We start from the raw sequence: 24374 nt of genomic DNA on the forward strand, positions 1-24374 counted from the left end.
TTTGCTTTTGTTGGATTGCATGAATACCTCGATTCATCAAAACACCCACAGAAGCACTGATCTGGAACTGTTATTGGTCAGGATGTGCATAGACGCACTAGAGCCTGACCGATCTAAATCAGTTGGCTGATAATATTGGAAGATAATTAGTAATGATTATAACTTTTTGTTTCTGGGATCACTGGGATTAATAGTTGCTTTCTTCTTACTATAAAATGAAACCTTAATTCATGACGGTAAGGCCCAATCTCATTTCACCCCTCACCCCTACCACTTAAGCCCTTAGGCCTCCGTTTTGCGCATTCACGTCTAGGGGTAGGGTGTCCTGATTCTTGTTGAGATAGAGGGGTAGGGTGAAGTGTTGGGGCTGCATGACCCTCTAAACAGAGGTTTTTCAGAGACTCCAAACAGAGTGATATGAGAATAAAAGAAAAACCGGTAAGATGTCTGAACAAGAGACCAAAAAACCCACAAATGTGAGAATTTTCTCAGCTAAAAAATTATGGTAACCATTGTATTATCTTAGTTTAATCGTTTCAGTATATTATGGTTCTTTTCTTCATAACAAGCATAAAAATTCACTAATAGTACGCTAATATCTCGGTAGCTAGCTAGCTAACTTTCCCGTTCCACCTTAAATAGTCCAGCAGTTCTGATGCCTGAAGCGCCAGAATATAACTGCTGCTCCATTTAAGGTGGAACGGGAAAATTCGAACAAGAAGCTGGACAATATCTGACTTCAGCTTCATATCACTGAAGAATTAGGGGTGGGCGATAATAAATAACTGCCCCCCTCTTTGAAGGCATATGATGCCCTAAATGTAACTAAAGCCCAGCAGTGAGGAGCTGAACTTTACCCTCCTCTGCTGTCACTGCAGACGGGCAGGGTCGCCTACAGAGCAGCGCTGGTAGCTGTTAATGAAGTGCTGCTCTTTTTATTTGAGGGTCCCATTTCAGAGGGAAGATTTCAACCACTACCCTGTAACTCAGTTCCAAGTGGCAAAGTGACACTCGAAAACGAGGGGTAGGGGTAAAAAATAGAAATGGGACTGGGCCATAGACATTATAATACACAAAAAATACCTTTTTTACAAAGGGAACTAATGATAAATTAAAAATTGGATGTCATTAACAGAAATAAAAACCACAAAGAATTCTGGGTAGCTCCATCCTCAGCGCTGTAATATTTATAATTTTGCAGAAATATTTAAGTTTAAGAAATATGACAACTGAGGACTGACAATTATATCAGTCAGTAAAAAGCACTGTTTAACTAAAACCATTGAAATATGCTTTTAATATCCAAAATATTAGTAGAAAATTGTATTCGATATTACTGGATGTCAGAATTTTTTAGCTGGTTTTTAATTGGTATCATATTGGCCACAAAATTTTATATCATTCAGACCCGACAGCACACAGTGAACACATTGTGATGAGTTAGAGGGCTCATTTGCATATTGCAGGCTTCTACAGCTTCAGCACTGCAAAGGCCAATATCACGATAACGATATACAAAGGACATATTGTGCATCCCTGCAGGTAATAAGGAGTCCAAATTACCGTGTGCAGATGGAGAGCAGAGTGGAGGCCGTGATGACTGATTAAGCATGTCCTGCATGATGTGAAAAAAAAAAATTCTCTCTGTATTTATGTCTATATTTATACTGAATTATCTACTAATGAATCTGCCAGTTGCCACTGGAAACATTAATTGATAAACATTTTCCGAGACACTAATGAAGACGAAGTACCTCTCGAGCTGCTACAAGTTCATTTTAATCTGTGATACTCAGACTTGCAAATAAAACAAGGCACTTTTCCTTGGAACCTGCATCCTAGCAAAACAAACAGCACCACTGTGTGTTTCTGTTTATCCAGAGGGGGTTAGAGCAGCGGATTCCGTGACAAATAGTACGGAAGTAATGCGGCACGAAAGAAAAGGGGGCAAAGAATGCAGATTCCTAATTAACAGCGGACAGGACCAAAACTGTTGTATAAGGCCAGCACTGTTCAGCAAATTACATATTGCTTTTGGGAACTAGGCTCAGGACAGAGAGGGTGGAGATGGCGCAACCCTTCAGTCCTGCTCTCGTTTAATGTATTCTGTGACCTATAGAAGAGCAGGATGCCTGCAGATTAATCTTGACTACTGTCAGGGTTTATGTCTGCAGTAACCCTGTCCAAAGTACATTCCTTAAAGCCTTCGATGTGCTGCACAACTTTCAAAACCTTAATGGTTAATGAAATGACTGGGTATCTCACTCCTTCTGACTGATTTTTGTCGGTTTTTATGGCAAAAAATTTAAGCACCACGTGGATCACATGCTGAACTCGACTGAACCAAACAAGCGCTCCTGTTTGCAGGGACCAGTAGGAAAAGAATCATGGAAATATGACAGATGCTTTTTTGCAGTGTTGGTTTGCATTGACTGAGTATTTACAGGTTCCATTCAGATTTGAACAGTATGCGCTACTATGGGGGTCTTCAGTTCCGGTTTTGGCACAGTTTGGTGATGTCCATGCTCTAACATGGGGCTGAAAGATTAATCGCTTTTATGTCAAAATCGCAATTTAAGACGGTACAAAGATGGTTCTTCAGTAAAGACAATCATTTAATATAGAACCGTGAACACTCAAAGACCCATTTGCATGCTTAAATGGTTCTTTGCACGGTGAAATTGTTCCTCAGGTTGAAGGAAAATGTGTTGGGTATGGTTCTATACAGCACCAAAAAGGGTTCTGCTGTCGTTACAATGTCAAGCTTAAAACAGTAGAAGAACATTTTGGTGCTAGATAGAACCCTTTTCACATAGAACCGTATACAACACAATGTCCATAAATTTAAAGAACCATTTCATCATGCAAAGAACTTTTTATGCATGCAAGTGAGTCATTGAGTGTTTATGGTTCTATATAGAACCATTATCTTTACTAAAGAACCCTTGAAGAACCATTTTTGTGTGTACATTAGCAGAAATGTTGTTTAAGTTCTAAGAGGGGAAACTGAACCTAATAAGAGTTTGTGAGCTGCCTGTAGGCAAGTTAGACCAATCAGAGGCAACCAAACCTCCACGTGTTGTGACATCACAGCCACAACTTACTTGAAGTTTGGCACACTGTGTTCAGGGGTCGAGCCAGAAAATGTGGATATTCTGGTCTTCTTGGCCAAAATAAAACAGGCCTGAATCTTAATTTATAAAAAATCACAATTTAAATTGTAGTTGCAATGTTAGTAGGAAAAATTGCAATTAGATATTTTCCACAAATCGTTCAGGCCTACTCTCACACACCAACTAAGCTGGTAACTCACTGATGAGTTGAGTCAACAAGGAAATCACCAAACTGTGCTGGACTGTGGCCCTCCAGGAACAGAGCTGGTAACCCCCCATGTTCATCGAGATAAGGCAAAAAAAGTAGTCTCACGATACATTATTGATACACGATTCTGTCTTGATACACAATATGCACAACGATATTTAGTTTTTATAAGTTGGAACCAGAGACAGGGACTCGAGTCAGTGACTCAACACTCAAGTCAAATGTTGACTGATTCGTGAATTTTATCCTGAGAAAAAAAAACCTGAACAAAACGGATTAATTTAGGACCACCGACCTTACTGTAGTATACGAATAAAGCCTTAATTATTAACCATATATGTGACTTTGCCTATTAGTTTTGCTGAGGCCATGCACAGTCATCACTGCAGTGTTCTCCCACTGAACACATCGACGTCAGGTTTGATTGCTCAAATCCGTTTCTTTGCTCAAATCCGATCTCTCTGACACGATGGTTCACACTCGTTTAGGTAAGTGATTCAAATCTGTCATTAGTGTGACGAACCGGCGTCCTGAAATGACCCGCATGAGCACATCCTACTCAGTAACGTCACGTGAATGAATCACGTTCATCATCAGCACAAACTAACGAGCAGAACGAGCTTCGCTGAGAAGATCATTAACTCTGATCAGCTCTCAGCTTCATTATTAGAGCGAGACGAAGGAGAAAAAGGTGAGATGAGCTGCTTTTCCACCGTTTACCTCGTATCTCCATTTTTGATGTTTTTCAGTTTTTGACATAATTTGAAAGTACCTGTTGTTCTTTACATTGTGTGGACATTTCATGATGAAGGGACCAATAGAAATTGCCCAAAATGACTTGGAAAAAAGTCTGGTTCCATTGACTTACATTAAAAGTAAAGTAGTTTTTTTCCTTCTCCTGTAAAGTGACCATTTTGGAGGTACGAGGTTTTGTTCCGACAGCAGCGCTGCACTGTGCTGCAAGTCCATTTCAAACAGGCCTAATGATGCCCTTTTTGTAATGAAACATACAGTCAGACCCATCTTCTTGAAGTACTGATGATATCCATATGCTCAGAAAAGCACATTGTAATGTAATGTAATGTAATTTATCACAATTACAATTAATATCATCATATTTCTTCCCCTACCAGAACTTCTAGATTACATACAGATTCCAGTCACAAATATTAAACATACTTGATATACTCTGACTTGCCTTAAACTCAATTGCAATGCAACAAGTTAGTATTTGTGGCCCTTATTTCCTGGTTTTCTGAGAAAACTATTGACTCTAAATTAACTCATTAACAAATGAACTAGGGCCAAGTAGCTCAGACCCAGTTAACCCCTTAAAATCCCAGGCTTATTACACATTAAGGCTTATTATTCAGTATCTACAGGGACTTCAATGCAAACTGGCTGAGCTATTTTTAGGTTATAGAAGTGAGTAATAAAACGTTGGCCCTGCTGGTGGACTCCATTTCAGGGGTTAATTGTATATTGTGGCAGTGCTGGTGTAAGAGGACAATGATGTACTGTGGTGTGCTACCCAATACTTCTCATTTGTCTATAATCAAATTAAAAGCCCCACAGAAGCTTTAGGCCTGTAACGTTTATGTGGAGATTCAGGTCCTGAAAGACTGCGCTGTGAACTGTATTCAGATCTCAGGGCAGAAGCTGCTCCTGGTGTGGATGGAAGGTGTAGGTGTAATGCATGCTGGGGGAGACTGATGCTGCTGTCTGCTCTCCGGCCATGCGTGAGAGAGGAGGCACGGGAACCAGAGGCTCCTGAGCACTATTGTGATTAAGAGCCTCTCACCCAAGTGTTCAATTTCCCACAAGCCAATGATGGAGCTGTTGCATTCAGGCTGGGATTTTGGCTGCAGTGTGACCAGGATATACACTGAGCTCAGAATCCTGTTTGATTTTTGATGCTGGCTTCACAATTCAGGATTCTCACGATATTTTAAACAAGATTAGTTTTGCTGCAAAAGCAGCTGAATTGTTAACATCCAGCACAATTACTTATACAGTCATATGCAAAACTTTGAACACTTATTTTCTAAGGGAGAATGCATTAACATATAAAGCTAAAGCTTACCGTGTTGGAAGAAACTAATCATAAACTATATTATGTGCCACAACTTTTACACAGGCCTCATTTTATATTTTACTTTTTTTCAATGTTAAATTCAGCTAAATAAAATTGTGCATTAAAATGTGCAGAAGTCTGTTCTCTATAGATCAGGGGTGTCGAACTCGACCATTAAAGGGCCATATTAAAAAAATGTCAACAAAAATATCAAATAAATCCATATACAAAAACATCAACAGCAAAATATAGGTACTTGTAATAAACCTTCAAATATTACAAGTTAATACCTGATTTATTAAAAAATAAATAAATAACACACACACACACACACACACACACACACACATATATTTTAGGCTACATTATGTTGCAGTGCATGCTGGGGATTCTAGTGCAGAGCATTAGGAAACAGGCTAATATTAACAGAAAATCAGAATAATTTTGCGGGCCGATGACACATGGGCTGTAGATGATGTTTACTTACTTTAACTTAAAAAATCAACAAAATTACTTAATAATTTGACCAAAGGCACCCAAACGTTTCCATGCGACTGTACAGCACTGTTCCAAAGTCTGGAATCAGTGTTTTTAATAAAAATAAAAACAATTTTGTTGCAATAACATTATGTAAAATGGTGCTAATAGATTAGTCCTGGACAACTTCACAGGTTTCAAATAATTAGTAGTAAGTTTAGATGGCAATTAAAAAAAATAAAAACGTTTAGACAGATTCAGAATAATGAACAGGGATATAAATGATTATGAAATGACTCAGAAAGCCAGAAAGTTTGATCTCAGAACACTGTATATTAATATGATGTGATTCTGAACTTGTGAATGGTAGTGTATCCACCTTTTCAGCCTGTATCAGTTTAGTCTTGTCCACTCACACAGAAGTTCTAAGGAGTGTTTCAGTCTGGACTACTAGAACAATTCAAGGCAGTCAGTCGGAACAGTTTGGTCTTAGTCAGAGTAACAAAAACAGCCTGATTAATTCCAAGCGATAAATAGAGATTAGAAAATGGTCATTTAAAAACATATACATAAGTGGACAACAGAGAAAATGTAATAATAAAACAAGAAAAATATAGCACGTTGGCTCGTGTAATAGCACGGTCACAGTTTTTGCATTGTGTTGAATAGTGTCACATAAGCCTGTTATGGTCATGAAATGTTAGCTTGTGATTAGATGTTACATAAATAATTGCGATCAACAGTTTAATTGCCTGTTTTGTTCATTGCATGAAACTGTTACAAGTACAAGCCTAGTTAGTCTGAAGTGGCCAAGTTAACTAATTTGCCATCTTAACCAAATGTCTGCAGTTACACAGAATCAGAAAAAATCAGAAAAAATAATCATTCAGCGAGCATAAATACTAAAAACATTAGAATTAGCTAACAAACAAACAAAACTTATGCTGCCCTCTAAACTATTAGTGCACCCAGTTATGTTTTGTTTGTTTATTGGTTTGTTTATGTTTTGGTATGTTTATTTACCTCAACCCAGCACACCCAGTTCACATTTTGCACACCGTGGCACACTTTTAAAATCTAGCAACTGTGGATAATAATCACAGTCAACTGAAGTAATTGCGATCCTCTCAAATAATTGCGATTAGGCATTACGTGATAAGTATGACAGGTCTAGTGTCACTGTATTACTACTACATGCCTTCACTGGCCTGGTTACCTCAGTGTTTATCTCAGCTGAGATGACTGTAAAGCCATGATGAGCTCTTGTTAACAGGAATCCTCATAAAACCTTTTTGTGAAACATGCTGCTGTTTTTCTGTAGGATATTTTTTAAGAGTTTCAGTTGTTCACTTTTTCCTTCATTGCTTGGTTGTACGTCAGTTGTTTTATTAATTTGGAGCCAAAAGATATCGATCTTCATGTAAACTCATTACACGGGAGAGTGAGCAGGATTGTCCTGTTGTTGCAGCATCGTCTAATTCCGTCTCTGCTGAATCGCATTGCTGCATGAAAGATAACACTACTGTGAGTAAATGCCTTCATGTCGGGCGATCCATCAAACCCCCCGCGATTATCTTTTTTTGGAGGAAATCTTGGTGACGCATGAAAAGAGAGCTGAACTGCAGTTAACAGGACGTTATCAGCGTTATGTGGTTGAGGCTCATGTTCACTCGGCTGTTCCACATACCGTATGCGTTAGCGCTGTGCTTCAGATTCCTCTGTGTGTGATATGACTATTTACAGACCACTACACTTGACCGTGCGGTGCCAGTGGGAGTGTTTGATGACACCGTCTCCACGGAGATGGAGGCGGTGGAGTATTTCCTTCCTGCAGGCTGTTGAATTCTCGGCGCTCCGTGAGAGCTGGGTGTCTTTGCTGTCTTGCTTCATTTACGACTGCTTAGGCCGAAGTCCTGCGGGCGTTTCTGTTCACTCCTGCTGAAGCTGTATGTTTACATGTTTTGTTTTGTTGTGTTGCTTCTGGCAGGATCTAAAAAACGCACATTCTGGAAAGCAGATCTGTGGGTCAAAGCCTGGAGCCAGTGAAGTTATAATAACACCCAGAAAATGTGGAGCCTGTTTCAGCACTGTGACAGTTCACTGCTTGTAGAGAAAGACCTGACTGGGTTTAAACCAATCATAAAGGCACAGAACACAGAGGTCAAATAAAGGTGTTTTGTGATTATGGTCTATTCATTACATTAGTAGGTGAATAATCTACAGACTATTTTGATGGCAAATCAGAGTCTTAAAAAAACGTCAAACTACTTAAAATGTTTGAACAATAACAAACCATGCATAACATTTTAAAGACCCCAAAACACTTTATTGTAGAAAGATAAGATAAAATGATAAGATCTGTAACAGTCTCACTGTAAGAGAAACCAGTAGGATCATTTAAAATATTCATAGTCATCAGTTTTAACTGATAACTTTTTAATTGAGTGTTTAATGAAATAACTGAGGCAATCAAGAAATTTTAGCTGATGATTAATTGCCATATAAATAATTTAATTGCAGGGGAATTCCACCAATTTTTCAAAATTTCTGCATAATTCCGTCTTTGAGGTGTAAACAAAGTCACTTACTGACTCTTTTCTTAACAGTGGTGTTGATCCAGGCGTCATAATGTCAACAACACAAATTTAGCCTTTTTTACTCTCCAGAACTGCCAGTGAACCTACACGTGTCGTCTGAGTTTTTATATGTAATACTGATGAAAAAATAATGGAAATCTGAAAAAATAATTAGATTTATAGTAATAGTATTTCGCCTCACAATGGCATGTACATTATGAACAATGACTTATGACTTGCTATGTTTCTCTAGAATGGAGCAGAAAAGACTCTAAGTTTGTTTTCATTTAACCAGTTAATATGCAGAAATTTTGACAAATCGGTGGAATTCCCCTTTAACAATTTAATTGTTTATTTTTAAAAATTGTATGCAACTATCAAAGTCCAAAGTGGCCAAATTGTCTTATTAGCTATTTTGCCTCCTAGCTGTTGATACCAAGGGCTCGAGCTCAAATAAACAAACATCACTCACTGCTGCTCTCGAAACATGTTATAGCAGTGTTATAGTTTTTATAAAACTCATAACATGTCTTAGTAAATGTTTTCTGCTTTATTTTATTTACATGTACAACTGTGTGCAGAAGTTTGAACACCCTCGGTCAAATGACGTTTCATTGATTTTCCAGGTGGAAGCCAGTTAACACATCCTCTACAGGGAACACACTTCAATATGACATTTTTACTGCTGTTTTGGCATGCACAGTTTTTGTTTATTTGCTGAGTTTAACAACTTGGAAAACAAAAAAAACAGAATAAAATGTGCTGCATTTTATGTTTTATTTTTCCTCAGTACGTTATATTCAGCAAATAAACAGTAATTGTGCACTGCAGTGTGCAGAAGTGTGTTCTCTATAGAGGATGTGGATTTGTGGGAGCTCAAACATATAACTGTATTTGCCTCACCTCAGTGGATGAAAATGCACCCAGTTCATCTTCTCTTTGTTGAGACATAATCATCCGATTGTGAAAGTTAACAACTGTGGAAAATAACTGTGGTCAGCTGAAATAATTGCAGTCCAGCAATTATGTAATAATTGTGATGGGCCTGTTTGTACTGGTAAACCCAGTAAGCCTACAGGTGATGTTAAAATCTGTATTTTCATGCCACACAGTACAGGAATAAATTCATACCTGAAATGTATAAGCAGGATAGATATGGATTTTATACTGTACTGGCTAGTGAAAGTTTTTGGGCCAATTATAAGTGAAAAATAGTTCGGGCCTTGGCCTTGGTGGCGGTCAGTGGTGCTAGCAGTGATTTATAGAGTTATAATATAGAAAAGTCTACAATTTGGGCATCCCTGGGGATACATGAAACCAGATGTTCAGGCTTTTCTCAGTGTATCTGTATAAAACTCCAAGTGTTCCTGACCGTTCAGCCAGGTCCAGTAAAGATTAGGAGTGAGGAGTTGCTGTGGTGCATTAAGAACTTACTGAAACGCGTAACTCACATTTAGGATACATAAATGACCAATATATTATTTTTTATTAATAATATCAATATACACCGATCAGGCGACCACCTCCTTGTTTCTGCGCTCATTGTCCATTTTATCAGCTCCACTTACTATATAGGTGCACTTTGTAGTTCTACAGTTACAGACTGTAGTCCATCTGTTTCTCTGATACTTTGTTAGCCCCCTTTTACCCTGTTCTTCAGTGGTCAGGACCCCCATGGACCCTCACAGAGCAGGTACTATTTGGGTGGTGGATCATTCTCAGCACTGCAGTAACACTGACGTGGTGGTGGTGTGTTAGTGTGTGTTGCGCTGGTCTGAGTGGATCAGACACAGCAGTGCTGCTGGAGTTTTCAAACACCTCAGTGTCACTGCTGGACTGAGAATAGTCCACCAACCAAAAATATCCAGCCAACAGCGTCCTGTGGGCAGCGACCTGTGACCACTGACGAAGGTCTAGAGGATGACCAACACAAACTGTGCAGCAGCAGATGAGCTCTGACTTTACATCTACAAGGTGGAGCGACAAGGTAGGAGTGTCTAATAGAGTGGACAGTGAGTGGACACAGTGTTTAGCAGCACTCCAGCAGCACTGCTGCGTCTGATCCCCTCATGCCAGCACAACACACATTAACACACCACGTCAGTGTTACTGCAGTGCTGAGAATGATCCACCACCCAAATAGTACCTGCACTGTGAGGGTCCATGGGGGTCCTGACCACTGAAGAACAGAGTAAAAGGGGCCTAACAAAGCATCAGAGAAACAGATGGACTACAGTCTGTAACTGTAGAACTACAAAGTGCACCTATATAGTAAGTGGAGCTGATAAAATGGACAATGAGCGTGGAAACGAGGAGGTGTAGAGCAGTTCAATCTACATTCTCAGTAAACTTGTTACTAATGCTCATCACTACTAAAAATACGATAGAAATAAGACCCTTTCAGTCTGACACAAAGTGTGGAGAACAGTGACCGAGCAGACCACAGCGAGCATATTTTTGTGTTATTTCCCGCTACTGTCATCAGCAGAGCGTCCCTCCCTCCTTGTCTTATTCTAGCCTTTGACAATAAGATGCTTTAATGGCCTAGTTAAAGCGATGAATGACCCCATGTAATTGAAATCAATAACGCTGGTTCTGCGCTTTGTGCTGAGTCCCACAGTTTGTGTGAAATAGCATGAGGGGCTTGGCCAGGGCGTCAGCCCCGTTACACATTCTGCACTCCGCTGGGAAAGTCGCCCAAACTCTTGAAACTTGGTGTAGAATGCAGCTTCTCCAGCTACAGCGTGCGCCAAAGGGCTGAAATTAAACGGGCTGTGATTGATGATGGATTACTCAATTTGTTTTTTCTCTCTTATTGTTATTTCGCTCACCCCTCTCTTCTCTCGTCTCTCTCTTTCTCCATGTGTCCAGCCACAACCAGAGGAGCACAGCGTTCAGGCATCCGGTGACAGGACAGATATCTCCTGAAAACACAGACTTCATCTTGCAGGAACAGTGAGTGCTGCATCTTTCATTATTATTTTTCACCCTTAGCTTTTTTCTATTATGTTTGCATTTTATATGGTGCATTTACCATATATGTGCACTGTGTGGGTATAAGGTTGCTGACTGTAGCCCATCTGTTGCTAGATCTGTGTAGCGACCACCACTGCTAGACTAGATATTATTTGGGTGGTGGACTGTCCTCAGCACAGCGTTGATACCGACATGGCAGTGGCATGTTAGTTCATGTGGTGCTGGTACGAGTGTATCAGGTGCAGCAGTGTTGCTGGGCTTTTTAAACACTTTTTTAGACACACCTACTCTGTTGGTCCACCTTGTAGGTGTATAGTTAGAGGCTATAGCTCATCTTTCTCTATAATTAATGCACAATTTATGTCATCTTCCAGCACAGTGGTCACCAAACCGCCACCTGGTGATACTTTCCTGACAGTTTGACCTCTAACCCTAACTCTAACACACCTCATTCAGCTAATTAAATACTTATTAAGGCAATAATTAGATGGATCAGATGGGGTCTGTTAGGGTTGGAGCTAAAGTCTGCAGGAAGGTCAGTCTCTAGGTGCAAGGTTAGCCCTTTATTCATTGGTCAGTTGACCACAGGAGCACTGTTGGCCAATATTTTTGGCTAGCAGACTATTCTTAACCCGGTGACATATCTATAACGTGCATCTATATGGTACCTGCACCTGATAAAAAATTGGTTTGTATTGAGGTAGGTGCACCTTATACAGTGTTTATTATATACTTATAATCATAATTATAATACATTTATAAATTAATTTGGTAAATAATTAAAGAAACTATAATACAATCAAGATTAGCTCTTTAGGGCCTATATTCAACAAGTTGTTGTTATTGTACTAAAATATTTATGTGCTTTTAAACAACAAAAGCATTCATTTTTACATAATTATTTTTTAGCCTCTTTTTATCCCTTAAATTAAACTGGCTAATTTGTTACTTTGTGTTGTTTTCTCTGACATTACAAAACTAGTTAATTAAAAACATGCTGTTTTTCCATATATTCACTGTATGGAATTGGAAGTGAATGTTTACAGGCTACATAAAACTTTTATTTCAAGAAGGTGAGGAAAAATCAGATTTCCATACAACAAGCCTTTTAAGACTCCAGCACTCTTACATATTAAAGAGCAATAGAGAGGCATTGAAACATTCCTCTCTATTAGCAGATCAGAGCTGATTTTTAATAACAGGAATGACAGTATCAGGTGCATTTTATTGCAAATGAACATTATTTATCTGTTCAAGTTACATATATGCATTTGAAATCAGCTCTTTCCCAGATGGACAGTGTTTGTATTTCTCTTTAAAAGCCATTGTCTATGTTATGCAGTGTCTTTATCATAGTAAATGGATTTATGGTTATGACCCAGCTACCACTCACATGTGCCTTTGGCTCAAGGCTTGCTGGAAGCTATAAATCAGCCATGAGTGTATAAAGATAATGATAATAATAATGGCTGCATTTTCATGTATCTGGAAATTCTTTAGTTGAGAACAGTGGTTCTCAGCCGAGGACCCTGAGTGTGTCTGCCCTGTACAGTTTGGTGTTTTCCCTGCTCTAACACTTCTGATCCAACGTAACAGCTAATTAACAAGCCCTTCCTGAGTGGAAGCAGGTGGTTTAGAGCAGAGAACTCCAGGGCCATGATTGGGAACCACTGGTTTAGAACAAATGGATATCAGAGTTCTACTGCAGCTGGTCCAAAACTGTCCAGAACTACAAACTAAAACTCAGAGATTTGCATACAAATATCACCAGCCTGACCTTTTATCTTCTCTCCTCTCCTCTTCTTTCCTCTGAGTTAAGCTGAGTCTTTTGCATCACCACAGTGGAGTATTGTGGAGCGCAGACATTCCCTGCTGAGGCAGCTTTGTTGTATAACTCTGTAAAACCAAGGGGGGGGAAGCTCAGCGGTTTAGCTGTTTATGCTTAATATCCTCCTCCTGCTTTGCTACTAAAAGTAAATCTGAGTGAAAAATGTAACAAAGTTCAACGGCCCACCACAACTTTCCATCTGTTTATTCAGCTCTCCCTCATACCGTGTCCTTAGAAGTGTCTAGAGTCGTCTAGACTGAATGAAATAGTGCCATAATAACGGAAGGTCATGGATTAAAAATGTTGGGCACTTTTAAGAATATCACACGTGTCCGTAAAGCTCATTTTTTACCCGGCCAGGAGTCAGGCGGGCGAACGCTGCTGCCAGGGCCTGATTGATGCCTCTCATTAGGAGCACAGTGTGTGGAAGGTGTGTCTCAAGGCTTAGCTATAGCACACGGGTAGCCATGTGCTAATATGAAAGCGAGATGGCAATGTGAACTAGGACTTGAGCATTGGGAAATTTTTACGATTTCAGTTTTAACTAAATATTCTGATAATTATCAATGTCAGCCAATATAACGTCTTGCTTCTTTCTTCTGTTTGCTTTATTTTTTATGTGCTTAAAGTCAGTGGGTCAACCACATGGCCTTCTAGGCCTTCAGAGAAGCCCTAATGTTTTCTTTAAAATAAACAATACATTTCTGTACAATCTGTTAAAAAATTCAGCCTGTAAAGTTTGTTTTTATATGATATTATCGATCGTCATATTTCTTGTATATAATCAGTGCAAGTGTTAATATTCTGATTTCATTGTTAAGTTTTGGGTAAAAACAAAGGGTTAAATTCTTAATATGCCCAGGGGAAAATGATGTAATCAGATTTTTTTTCTCTGTGGTATGTGGGTTGATATAGCCAAGATAGCTTTCTCATTGCTGGACTGGACAGAAGGCCTAATGTTACCCACTAACATAATTAGGAGCCACCAGTGGAATCAACCAATCACGGATTGGTTTCTAATTGCTTTGACTAAGTTTGTGATGATGAAATTTTGTTCTAAGCCTTCTAGATATGACACTCACTGCGAATACAAGTGGTATCCTCACCAATGCATTTCAGTCTGTTGTTAGAAATGGAAAACAGAGGCAGCAGCTCTTTGCAAGGGCTCTTAAACTGAAGAACTCACTGTAAAACTGCTCCAAGGTAAAAATATATGTTAAAGTGTGCTTTATAAGCTTCAAATAAGACATGAAATATAAGTTTCAGATGTCTGTGCTTGATCTAGAATGGCCACAAAAACGTTTAATATACTACCAGTGCTAATATACAACTAGAATCCCATAGGGATAGCAGATTGTAGCATTATAACAGAACTGTTTTTCCTTGTTTTTAACCAAGTTTGGACAATTTGGGCCCCAAACCGAAGACCTAGCACTAACAGTCATGGTTTGCCACTGCTAGAAGTTGGGTTTGGGTGCCTTTGACAGGGTTTAATTAGACAAAAAAAAAGATGAAGGTGTTTGTATTCAGGTTTACGTGTTTAACCTTCTGTGTTGCTGTACTTGAAATGAACAGGTGGTGACTATCAGCTCAGTCTCTATAAAATAAATGTTTTTCATCGCATTAGAGGTGTTTCAGATAAATCCAGTAAATCAAAGGTGTGCAAATAAATCCACATGAACTGAAATTAGGCCTTAGTGTGAGTCCCATTGGTAGCCAGTTAAGATTTGGCCTTTCCACTTCCATTAGCTTTCATAGAGATTTTACATCTATTCTATGAATGGAATTCTTTTGTTTTTCAGAGGAGCAAGATACCAAGTGAGCAGGGAAATATCAAGTGACAGAACTTATCAGCAGCACTGATACTCTGTCTGGGTGCTCATGAACGCTATTTTTACCCCCATACCACCCTTTTTTTTCTCTAGCTTTTTTTAACTTGTCCATTCCCCTGATTTCCTCTCTAGCAGTGGAAAATGAACCTCGCCTAACAGCTGTGACATCCATGGGAAAGCCGCCAGTGCCATAAGCAGAGTCATATTGATATCAGCCAGGCTGTTACTGTCGGTCTCTATGACAGCCAGGGTGTGGGTTTTGACTTCTCCGGAATCCATATCTAGCTTTGAGAAGGTTTTACTGCACTGGACACACACTCATTTGTACACACCCATCTGTTGTGAATGCGAGTGGGGGTGAATCATGCCTGGCCGCAGGCCTCTCTCCCAAATTCCACTGCAGAGCAGAAAACATTCTCATTAGCTGCCAGCCTACAAACACGTGTATTGATAGCACTGTTGCTAACACTTTGGGCCATTATCTCCCAGTTGTGGAGCCATAATATTGATCAGCAAGCCTGAACTGAGAGCAGAGAGTTAAGAGAGGCGGTCATTTAAGCACATTCGAACGCTGTGGCAGAGTGCATTGAACTCCACACACAGTCCAGCACGCAGAACTGCATTTTCTCTGTAGCCGTCTGCATTATTTACCCCACAGGCAGAACTGATAACACTGATTCCCATTACTCAAAAGAAGCTCTTTATCAGACTTTCCCTTCAGACAGAAAGGAAACTCCTCAGACCTACAATCAGCGCTTAGCATACCTGCAGCACAGATTCGTCCAGCGACAGGGTGGTAAATAATTTGGCTGGAACAGTTTTGCAATACTTCTCTGTTTTTTCTCATAAAGATACTGAAAAACTGGCTCATATCGACTGAAAACGACTGATCTTTAAAGGGTCCATATCCTACATTTTGCTATATTGTATTTTTCCCCAGAGATCCAGGTTGTAAGTCGTTTTTATGACCATATTCACACCTTTCTTTATCTCTATAAGCTGTTTATTACTGTACCTTTAAGACCGACCTCTGTTCTGACTGGGCTCATTCTAGAAGTACTCTGGGCTGAAACACTCCTTATAACTTCCTTTTCATTTGTAGTTCCTAAACTCTGGAACTCTTCTAGCTTGCCTTGTCCAGACTAAAACATATTTGTTTAATTGTGCTGTTATTAAATATGCCTGGAGTGTTGTGGCTCATTTTCACCTATTGTTTGTAATTATGCTGTTATCACATTTAGACCATTGTGGTTTATCTTTACGGTGTTTTGCTCGTCTTTCTTTGTAAAGCAGTCTGACATTTTGTACCTAATATAAAAAGTATTATATATGAAGATGATTTCTTCAGTGCACTTTCAGTATTTGGACTATATGGACTGGGGAGTGAATGGTATGTTTTAAAACTTTAACAATGATTATATACAATGTTTATAAACATCAAACTCTCATTTCAAAAAAGTGAGGAAAATATATTCTTTCATGATTGGGCATTTTTAAAATGAGTTATATTTAATTGAAGCACTTCACTTAAGGTCTTACATTACTGTGCTCCAGGAAGAAATATTCAGTTCTTCAGTTCTCTTTGACAGGAAAACCCAGACGTATCACTTACACTTCAGATATGTGCCCAATTCGACTGTTTAAAAGAGTGTGTAATTCTAGTAAAATGCTTGGCTAGCTACTTGGTTTTCTAATAATAGCTTTTAAAAATATATATTTTTTGTTATATTACAATCTGAAAGAGCGCAGTTTTAATTATAGCTTTTTAAGTGGTAAGCATTTTACCTAATAACACAGAGCTGGCAAACTGCCTGTAACTGTGACTAATCAGAAGCAACTAAACACTCACCTGATGCATACATGACAGGGTTCGAGACTGAAGCCAGAAAAAGTAAAGCTCTGCTCTTCTTGGCCAAAAACAAAAACATACCCAAACAACCACAATTTAAATCACAGACACAATATAGCCTAAAAAATCACACTTGCAAATTTCCCCCCTAGCTCTTCATGTGGCTGTTGTGGCTGTCATATGACCTGCTTTACTTTGCTTTACATTATGTTGCATAGAGGTGGCATGTTGTTATCGATGGATGCTGGATCAACCGGATCGGATATCAGAGGGAAAAAAGAATGAAACAGGCTAACAGGTGAAAAATCAAACGCATAACCACACGATCTCCATAGACAAACACTGGCAGTAGAATGAGTCGTGCTGAAGAGCTCAGTGACTTTAAAGTGTGACACTTTCATAGGATGTCACCTTTACCCCAAGTCGGATTGTGAAATTTCTGCCATGGTAGAGCTGCCCCAGTCAACGGTAAGTGCTGATATTGTTAAACGAAAACATCTAAATGCAACAACAGCTCAGCCACGAAGAAGCAGACCATGCACACTCACAGAGTGGGGAAGCACATAGCACGTAAAAATCACCAACCTATCACTGCACTTAGTCTCCCTCCAGACCGCAACATCAGCACGAGAACTCTGCATTGGGAGCTTCCATGGCTGAGCAGCTGCTCAAAAGCCAAAGATCACTATGCGCAAGCCAGGTTGGATGGAGTAGAATAAAGCACACTGCCTGGACTCTGGAGCAGTGGAAACCTGTTCTCTGGAGTGAGGAATCACGCTTCACTATCTAGCAGTCTGATGGACTAATCTGGGTTTGGTGGATGCCAGGAGAACGTTACCTACCAGAATGCAGAGAGCCAACAGTAAAGTTTGGTGGAGGAGGGATGATGGGCTGGGCTATTTTTCAGAGGTTGTTCTCAGCCCCTTCCAGAGCAGGATAATGTTAATGCTACGCTACACAAAGTCATTTCTGACAGTTATATGCTTTGTGTCAGCAGTTTGGGCCTTTTCCTGTTCCAGCATGACTGAGCCCCTGGGCACAAAGTCAGGTCCATAAAGACATGGTTTGATGAGTTTGGTGTGGAGGAACTCCAGTGGCCTGCACAGAGCCCTGACCTCAAAACTGTTGAACATCTTTGGGATGAATTAGAACGTAGGATGCGAACCAGGCCCTGTCAACCTGAACCTCACTGCATCACCTCACAAATGCTGTTTTGACTGAATGGGCGCAGATTCCCACAGATCCACTATAAAATCTTGTGGGAAGCTTCCCAGAAGAGTGGAGTCAGTTATAGCTGAAAAGAAGGGGCCAACTTCATATTAATCCCCATATTTTTGGAATGGGATGTCCAACACACTCACATTGGGGTGAATGTCAGGGGTCAGTAAACGTTTGGTCATGTGATGTAGCGCTCACTCACATTGTGTGATGTTAGCTGTGTATTTCTGAGGGGCAGCAGAATTTTTGAGTAGTTTTTAAGAAAAGATATGGAATCGGTATTGGCCGATACTCGAGGTTTCATTATCGGTATCGGAAAAGGGAAAAGTGGTGACACTTCTAATGCTCTGTTCTGTGATATTTCAGGCCAGGTTGTTATCGCACCACATTTATTCTTCCTTTCCTCTGCTATCAGATCTGCTGTTATCATGCCATCTCTAGTAGCTACGCCTGAAACGTGAGCTGTAGCCTGAGGTCATGCTCAAACTGAATATATCTGTATGTATCAGATAATGTGTTTTGAACGTGGATGGTTTTAGATGACTTAGCTGGCTGGAATGTTCCCAGCTTTTTCAGCTTGTAAGCCGTACTGCATCATCGAGCAGCTTAGGACATTCCAGGGTAAAATGAATGGACCACTGTATGCGGCTATAACTCATGGATGGCTCTAAGATATGGATAATAGTCGGGCTGTGTGGCGTTCAGTGCCCACTGAGGGCAGGATCTAGTCATATCTCTCTCAGGTAAAGGCTCAGTTGGACCTCAGCCTAAATCTACTTGTGTGAAATATGTAACCCTGGCATCTCTCTGCAAGAACGTCCCCAAACAAGAGCCGGCTAAACAATACGAAGTGCGAATCAAAAGGAATCGGGTCCCACGGTGCCCGACAGACATGAGGCAGTAGTGTTGGCTGGGGGCCAGCTCATGAGCTGAAAGATAAAGAGAGAAAGCAAAAGAAAGTTGCTCCACTGTGGCCCTGCTGGTGTTGTTTCCTGCTGTTTTGATGTTCAGCTTTGGCCTCCAGAACGCCTCCTGACACCTCTCCATAGACGGACACACCACGGGAAGCCTCACGTTCCACAGGAAAAAACATAAATTATGACCACTGTAATGTGGAGGCAGAACAATGAGGGGTGTGCGTGTGTCTGTGAGTCTGTAGTCAGGCTCGGTCGCTGTCTCGTGCTGTAAGCATGCACTGCTCCGAAAATGAAAGCATCAGCTTGTCGCAGGGCTCCGAAATGTGCTTGGTGGGGTGAGTTCTAGCTGCTTAACCACTATGTTTTGCTTTTTTTTTATTATTTTTATTTAATTTGTTGACTTTGTGCTCTGTCACCTGGAATCTGCAACTTCTATGCGGTGCTGGCGTTGTTTGTCATCTGCATTATCTGTGAGCTGAGTGCCTACAGAGGCCATGATATATAGAATCAACATAATGCTGTTTTTTAATGATTTTGGATGAAAAATCTGAGGGTGGACAGAATGATAATGCGCTGTTGTCATTGTGATAAATTACAGCACATGCTTTTCTGAGTACATCATAGGAATCCTGAGTACCAGGCCTGTCATGGTTTAGAAATTTTCCCTGACAATCAAATGTCATTAAAAAAATTATGATTAACGTTTTAATTGTCTTTTCTGTTCATTTTATGCAACTATTAAAGTACCTGAAGCACCTACCCAGCTGTCTTTACTTTGTAGCAAACACTAGATTGTACTGACAGGAAGAATCAGCCAAATCTTTTTTGGGACTGTGAAAATGTGAGACAAAACCACTTGTATACATAACACATGGATTAGTGTTACTTGTGTAGCTAACAAACAAATATTCCCCTGAACATGTTGGAAAGTTAGAACTCTTGTTGTTTTCATAAGGAGCATAAACTGTTCCAGTAACTGTGTTTTCTTCTTTCTTTTATTTACATTTATTTGTCTCAACCCTGTTGACACATTTCACTTGTTATAACAAAAGTTTATCATGATTGCAACACTAATGACTGTGGAAAATTACTGATCAGCTGAAATAATTGCGGTCATTGCAAATACTTGCGATCAGGCGATTATGTCATAATTGTGAAAGGCCTACTGAGAACCTTAATAACACTAAATAACTTCATTTATCATAGAAAGACAAAATAATTTACATCAATTAACTTTTTTTGCTAAATTCTTGCATAGTTTTTGTTGCTAACTTTCAGTTTAGACAACCTGATGGGATCAGTAGCACTAGAATAGAATATTCCAAAGCTCAGAGAATAAAATTAGAAGCATTGAAACCATTTTCATTCAAAAACAACACGGCTTTACAGTTCCGTGCAGATATACATGAATGTGAATGTTCAAGCAAACAAAAAAAGATTCCATGATCAAACTAGTGAAACTTTAGCAACTTGATATTAAAGAAGTTGGTTTTCATTCAGTAGATTTTAGCAACAGAAGCTACCACTTCCGAAGCTAATCGGTGCTGAAGAAGATGCTCCAGACAGCGTACTTCAGGCATAAAACGTTCCTCAGTAACACCTTTGCACCATTTCTTAGCCTAATTCTGACTCAGTTACTCCCAGCGCTGTTCTCACTGCAGTTTTGTTATGAGGTATTTTGTCTTTATAGAGGAAGTAGCCTTTAGAGACTTGTGAGTGGCTGAGAGCCATGTCAATCATATTTTTGTCAGTTATAGAGAGCCTGTAAATTACAGTAAGCGTCTAATACAGAGGTGCCCAATCCCAGTCCTGGATGTCTACCACTCTGGAGAGGTCAGATTTAGCACACCTGGCTCTAATATTCAGATTCCACTGAAAGCCTTCGTCACCTGGATCAGGTGTGTTAGATTAGGGATGGTGCTAAACTCTTTATGATGATAGATCTCCAGGACCAGGATTGGGCACCCCTGGTGTAGTAAATGTATACACCATTGTCACATTTCTTCATTTTTGTTTGATTTTTTTGTTTTTTTCTTCTGTTTCTTCACTTAAATTTACAGCATTTTAAAATGGTTTATTTTTGGCGAACACTGCACTAAAATGACACCATGTTATATGGTTTTTCGTAGCCTTTTTTGATTGTGGCGCTGCTGTTTTGCTGAAGCTTTTACTCTGTTCCAACTTATTTGCAAACCTCAGAGAGATGAACAGTCAGTTTTATTATGGCAGTTGCAAAGAAAACATCTTCATATTTAATTTTTGCCGCATTGTCCACCATTACATTGGACACAGTTGAGGTGCCACTTTGGCTGGACAGGTGAGGGTAGCAACACTGAAAGAATACCACATTTTAAATTGAGACATTTTAGATCGAAGATACTTGGCATCGACTGATATTCTAACTTCAGGTATCGGAATCAGTATCGGGAGAGAAAAAGTTGAATCGGCGCAGCCCTCGTTTTGTATTACTCTCATTGTGTGCTGTGCAGCTTCAGCAGGAGGTGAATCTTTTATTATTGTTTGTGAGTGAAGTCTAAAGGGATTGATGCGTCAGTGGCTGTGGTCGTCAGAGTAGACAGCCTGACACTGCACTGATTTGAGGCTAACCTACTCCACCCACACACACTCACGGCTGACACACCGCTGGGACCTTCTGAGTGACGCCGAGGACACGCATTACACTCTTGAACGGCTCCCTGCGTTCAGTAAACCAAAGAGAAATGTATGTCTTTTTCTAGCCAGGTTGGCAAAACGTTTCTTCACAAATCTACTCACACTTGAAGTGTTTTGCTGAAAGCCCAAAAACCCATGTGATTTCAGGTCCTCTCTTAGTTTACACTGCACAGAACTGGTAAGTCATGCTTTTTGAGCCAGTTGAAAGATGAGAGCGTACTGCATGTACTCAGGCTCCATCAGATGCCCCGGCAGTGGTGTAACTTTCAGACGAGGCTCCAGTGGAGTTTCTCAGACTTGTCATTAAAAAGCTTAAGTTTCAACTTCAGAGTCCTTAAGTACATCACCGTGGAGGTGATGTGTACTCCGAGCTTGAGAAACCTTGAGAAGGATTAACTAATGGTTTGTGTAGTGTAAGTTGTCTGTAAACACGGCTGGTAGAGTAACAAATGAATTTTTTATGTTTACTTTCAGAGGTAAGTTTACACCCTGTCCCAGAACGCTGGACCCTTTGGACCAGGCCAGAATGCTTGCTTTCTCTCTTAAAACAGATTAAATAGCGGGCAGACTGTTTGATACATTTAGTAGAATATTACTTCTCTCGTGGGGTTCAGTGTGAGTTCATATCTTTCCTGGCAAGGTTTGCAGCGGATGAAGGTGCCTGAAAGCAGTTTAATATGTTTGTGGTTATAGACAGGCCTGGCACTGGAGGAGGCCTCCAGATGACTGCAGTGATAGCTTTTGCACCTTCTTTCCTTCCTCTGTCCCTAGCCCAAAATATTAGACATTAAAGGTCTCTGAAGTTGTGTGTCAGTAGCTGATTTCTAAAGTCTAGACTGCATTTCTCGGCCGCAACGTCATAACAGGCTGTTCCAAAGTGAAGGACCCTTCGTATACAGCCTAGAAATGCAGCCTACGTTCGGATTGATTTGAAGGACGCATCGGATGTATCCCTCCCAGCCTTCGGTTACCCACAGTTCTGTGGGCAAGAATGACACGAAAGAGAAAAAACAAAACAGCACCATGAAAATGCTGGAAAACGAAGCCGTTGGAGCAGAGCTTGTTTTAAAATGTAAGTTGTTCACGTACTTGAATTCGTCTTCGTTACCTTACAAAGTATAAAAGGACAGATTAATTAAGGAATTCGTTCATGTATCATATATGGTCCATATATTGTATTATATTTAGAAGTATTTGTATTTGTATGTGTAGTTTATCGTACTACATAAGATCATCTCCTCCATTTCCGTGAAGAAAAGAAAAAGCAACAAACTCAATGCAGCGGCTCCATTTCCTCTCACCAGCTCCCTTACGAGTTTGGCGCCGCTCTGGTGATGTCACCACGCAGCCTCGTTAGGACTGATCCATTTATGTGACCAATAGGCCATTAAGGAGGAGTCTTCTTAGGACAGTCCTACCGAGGACCTGCACTGCCTCGGCTGCAGCCTAGACTTTGATACGCAGCTTCTGTTGTTGTGTTGTGCCTCAGTCTGCATCACGCGCATATTAGGAACCTCAGATTTTCTCTACGTGAAAAAAGAATCACCTCCGTCGCACACTGTGGGAACAAAAAGTTTCAAACCTGATATGTTTCGTCCTGTACTTTTCCCCCTTGACTTTCACTGGATGCTCTAAATTATGAGATTATTTAGTAGTCAAAATATGAAAAATATTACATACATGCTACAGACAAGCTAAGACTCCTTCATATTGATCGATGCTGTTAAACTTTAGCAGTGTCACATATCAAATTGTAGGCTGCTGCTGCCAAAGCAGCTTCACCATACTTGACCAAGCTCACTGCTTTGTGTGGGGTATGTTGGTGAGATGTGTGCTGGTGGTGGCTACAGTGTAGACTTGCATGTAGCATTATTTGTATTCCAACTCATTCAAAGAATCTGGCAACTTCAGTAGGAAAAATGCCTGAACGGCCGGACGTATCATTGAGCTGCTTGTACGACAGAAAACATGGAGTTCCTGCTACAGAATGATGACACAACTCCAGAGATCTGTTGCTTTATTTTAAACCACCAGATTAACTTTCACTTCTTTACTCACTTATTGGCAGAGATATAATTATATGCAAATGTCTGTGCACTCCTGGCCAATTACGTGTATTGTTGATTTTCTAAGTGAAAATAAGTTCACATCTTCTACAGATCACACATCTGCACCTTTAAATGCACAGTTACTGTTTATTTGCTGAATTTAACACACTGGGGGAAAAAATAAAACATACAACCTGGCCTGTGCAAAAGTTATGGCACATTTTATATTTTTTTGTTTTTCAAATATGTTAAAACTCAGCCAATATATAGTTATTGTGCACTAAATTTAAGTTCACTGTAGATGATGTGTTAATTTATTTTCACTTAAAAGAACAGTTAAACACACAATTCAGCCAGCAGTGTTACAATTTTTGCATACATTTGTATGTGTTCAGCAACTAAGTGTGAATCGTCAGATATGGTGGTCAGTTGTCAAGTTTGTTAGGCTCTTAAAGTCAACCTGAAAATCAAAATGGACCTTTTTTGACCTTGTCATGTTCTTGGTCATTTTAAGCACAATCCTTTGTGTCACATCATTCAAATAACTACATTTTTTGTTTCTCTGTAGTCTTTGATTGAAGTGTA

At 39.9% G+C, this 24374-nt stretch overlaps 1 protein-coding gene across 1 annotated transcript in view; it reads left to right on the plus strand.

Annotated features, from left to right (window-relative positions):
* plekha7b (pleckstrin homology domain containing, family A member 7b) overlaps positions 1-24374 on the plus strand; it is a 166669-nt gene that overhangs the window by 74238 nt on the left and 68057 nt on the right. Inside the window, exon 4 of the mRNA XM_036587019.1 lies at positions 11320-11403. Coding sequence (XP_036442912.1) covers positions 11320-11403 — 84 coding nt within the window. The remainder of the gene's footprint in view (positions 1-11319; positions 11404-24374) is intronic.

Source organism: Colossoma macropomum, unplaced genomic scaffold (assembly GCF_904425465.1).
Source record: "Colossoma macropomum unplaced genomic scaffold, Colossoma_macropomum, whole genome shotgun sequence".
Classification (NCBI taxonomy): Eukaryota; Metazoa; Chordata; class Actinopteri; order Characiformes; family Serrasalmidae; genus Colossoma; species Colossoma macropomum.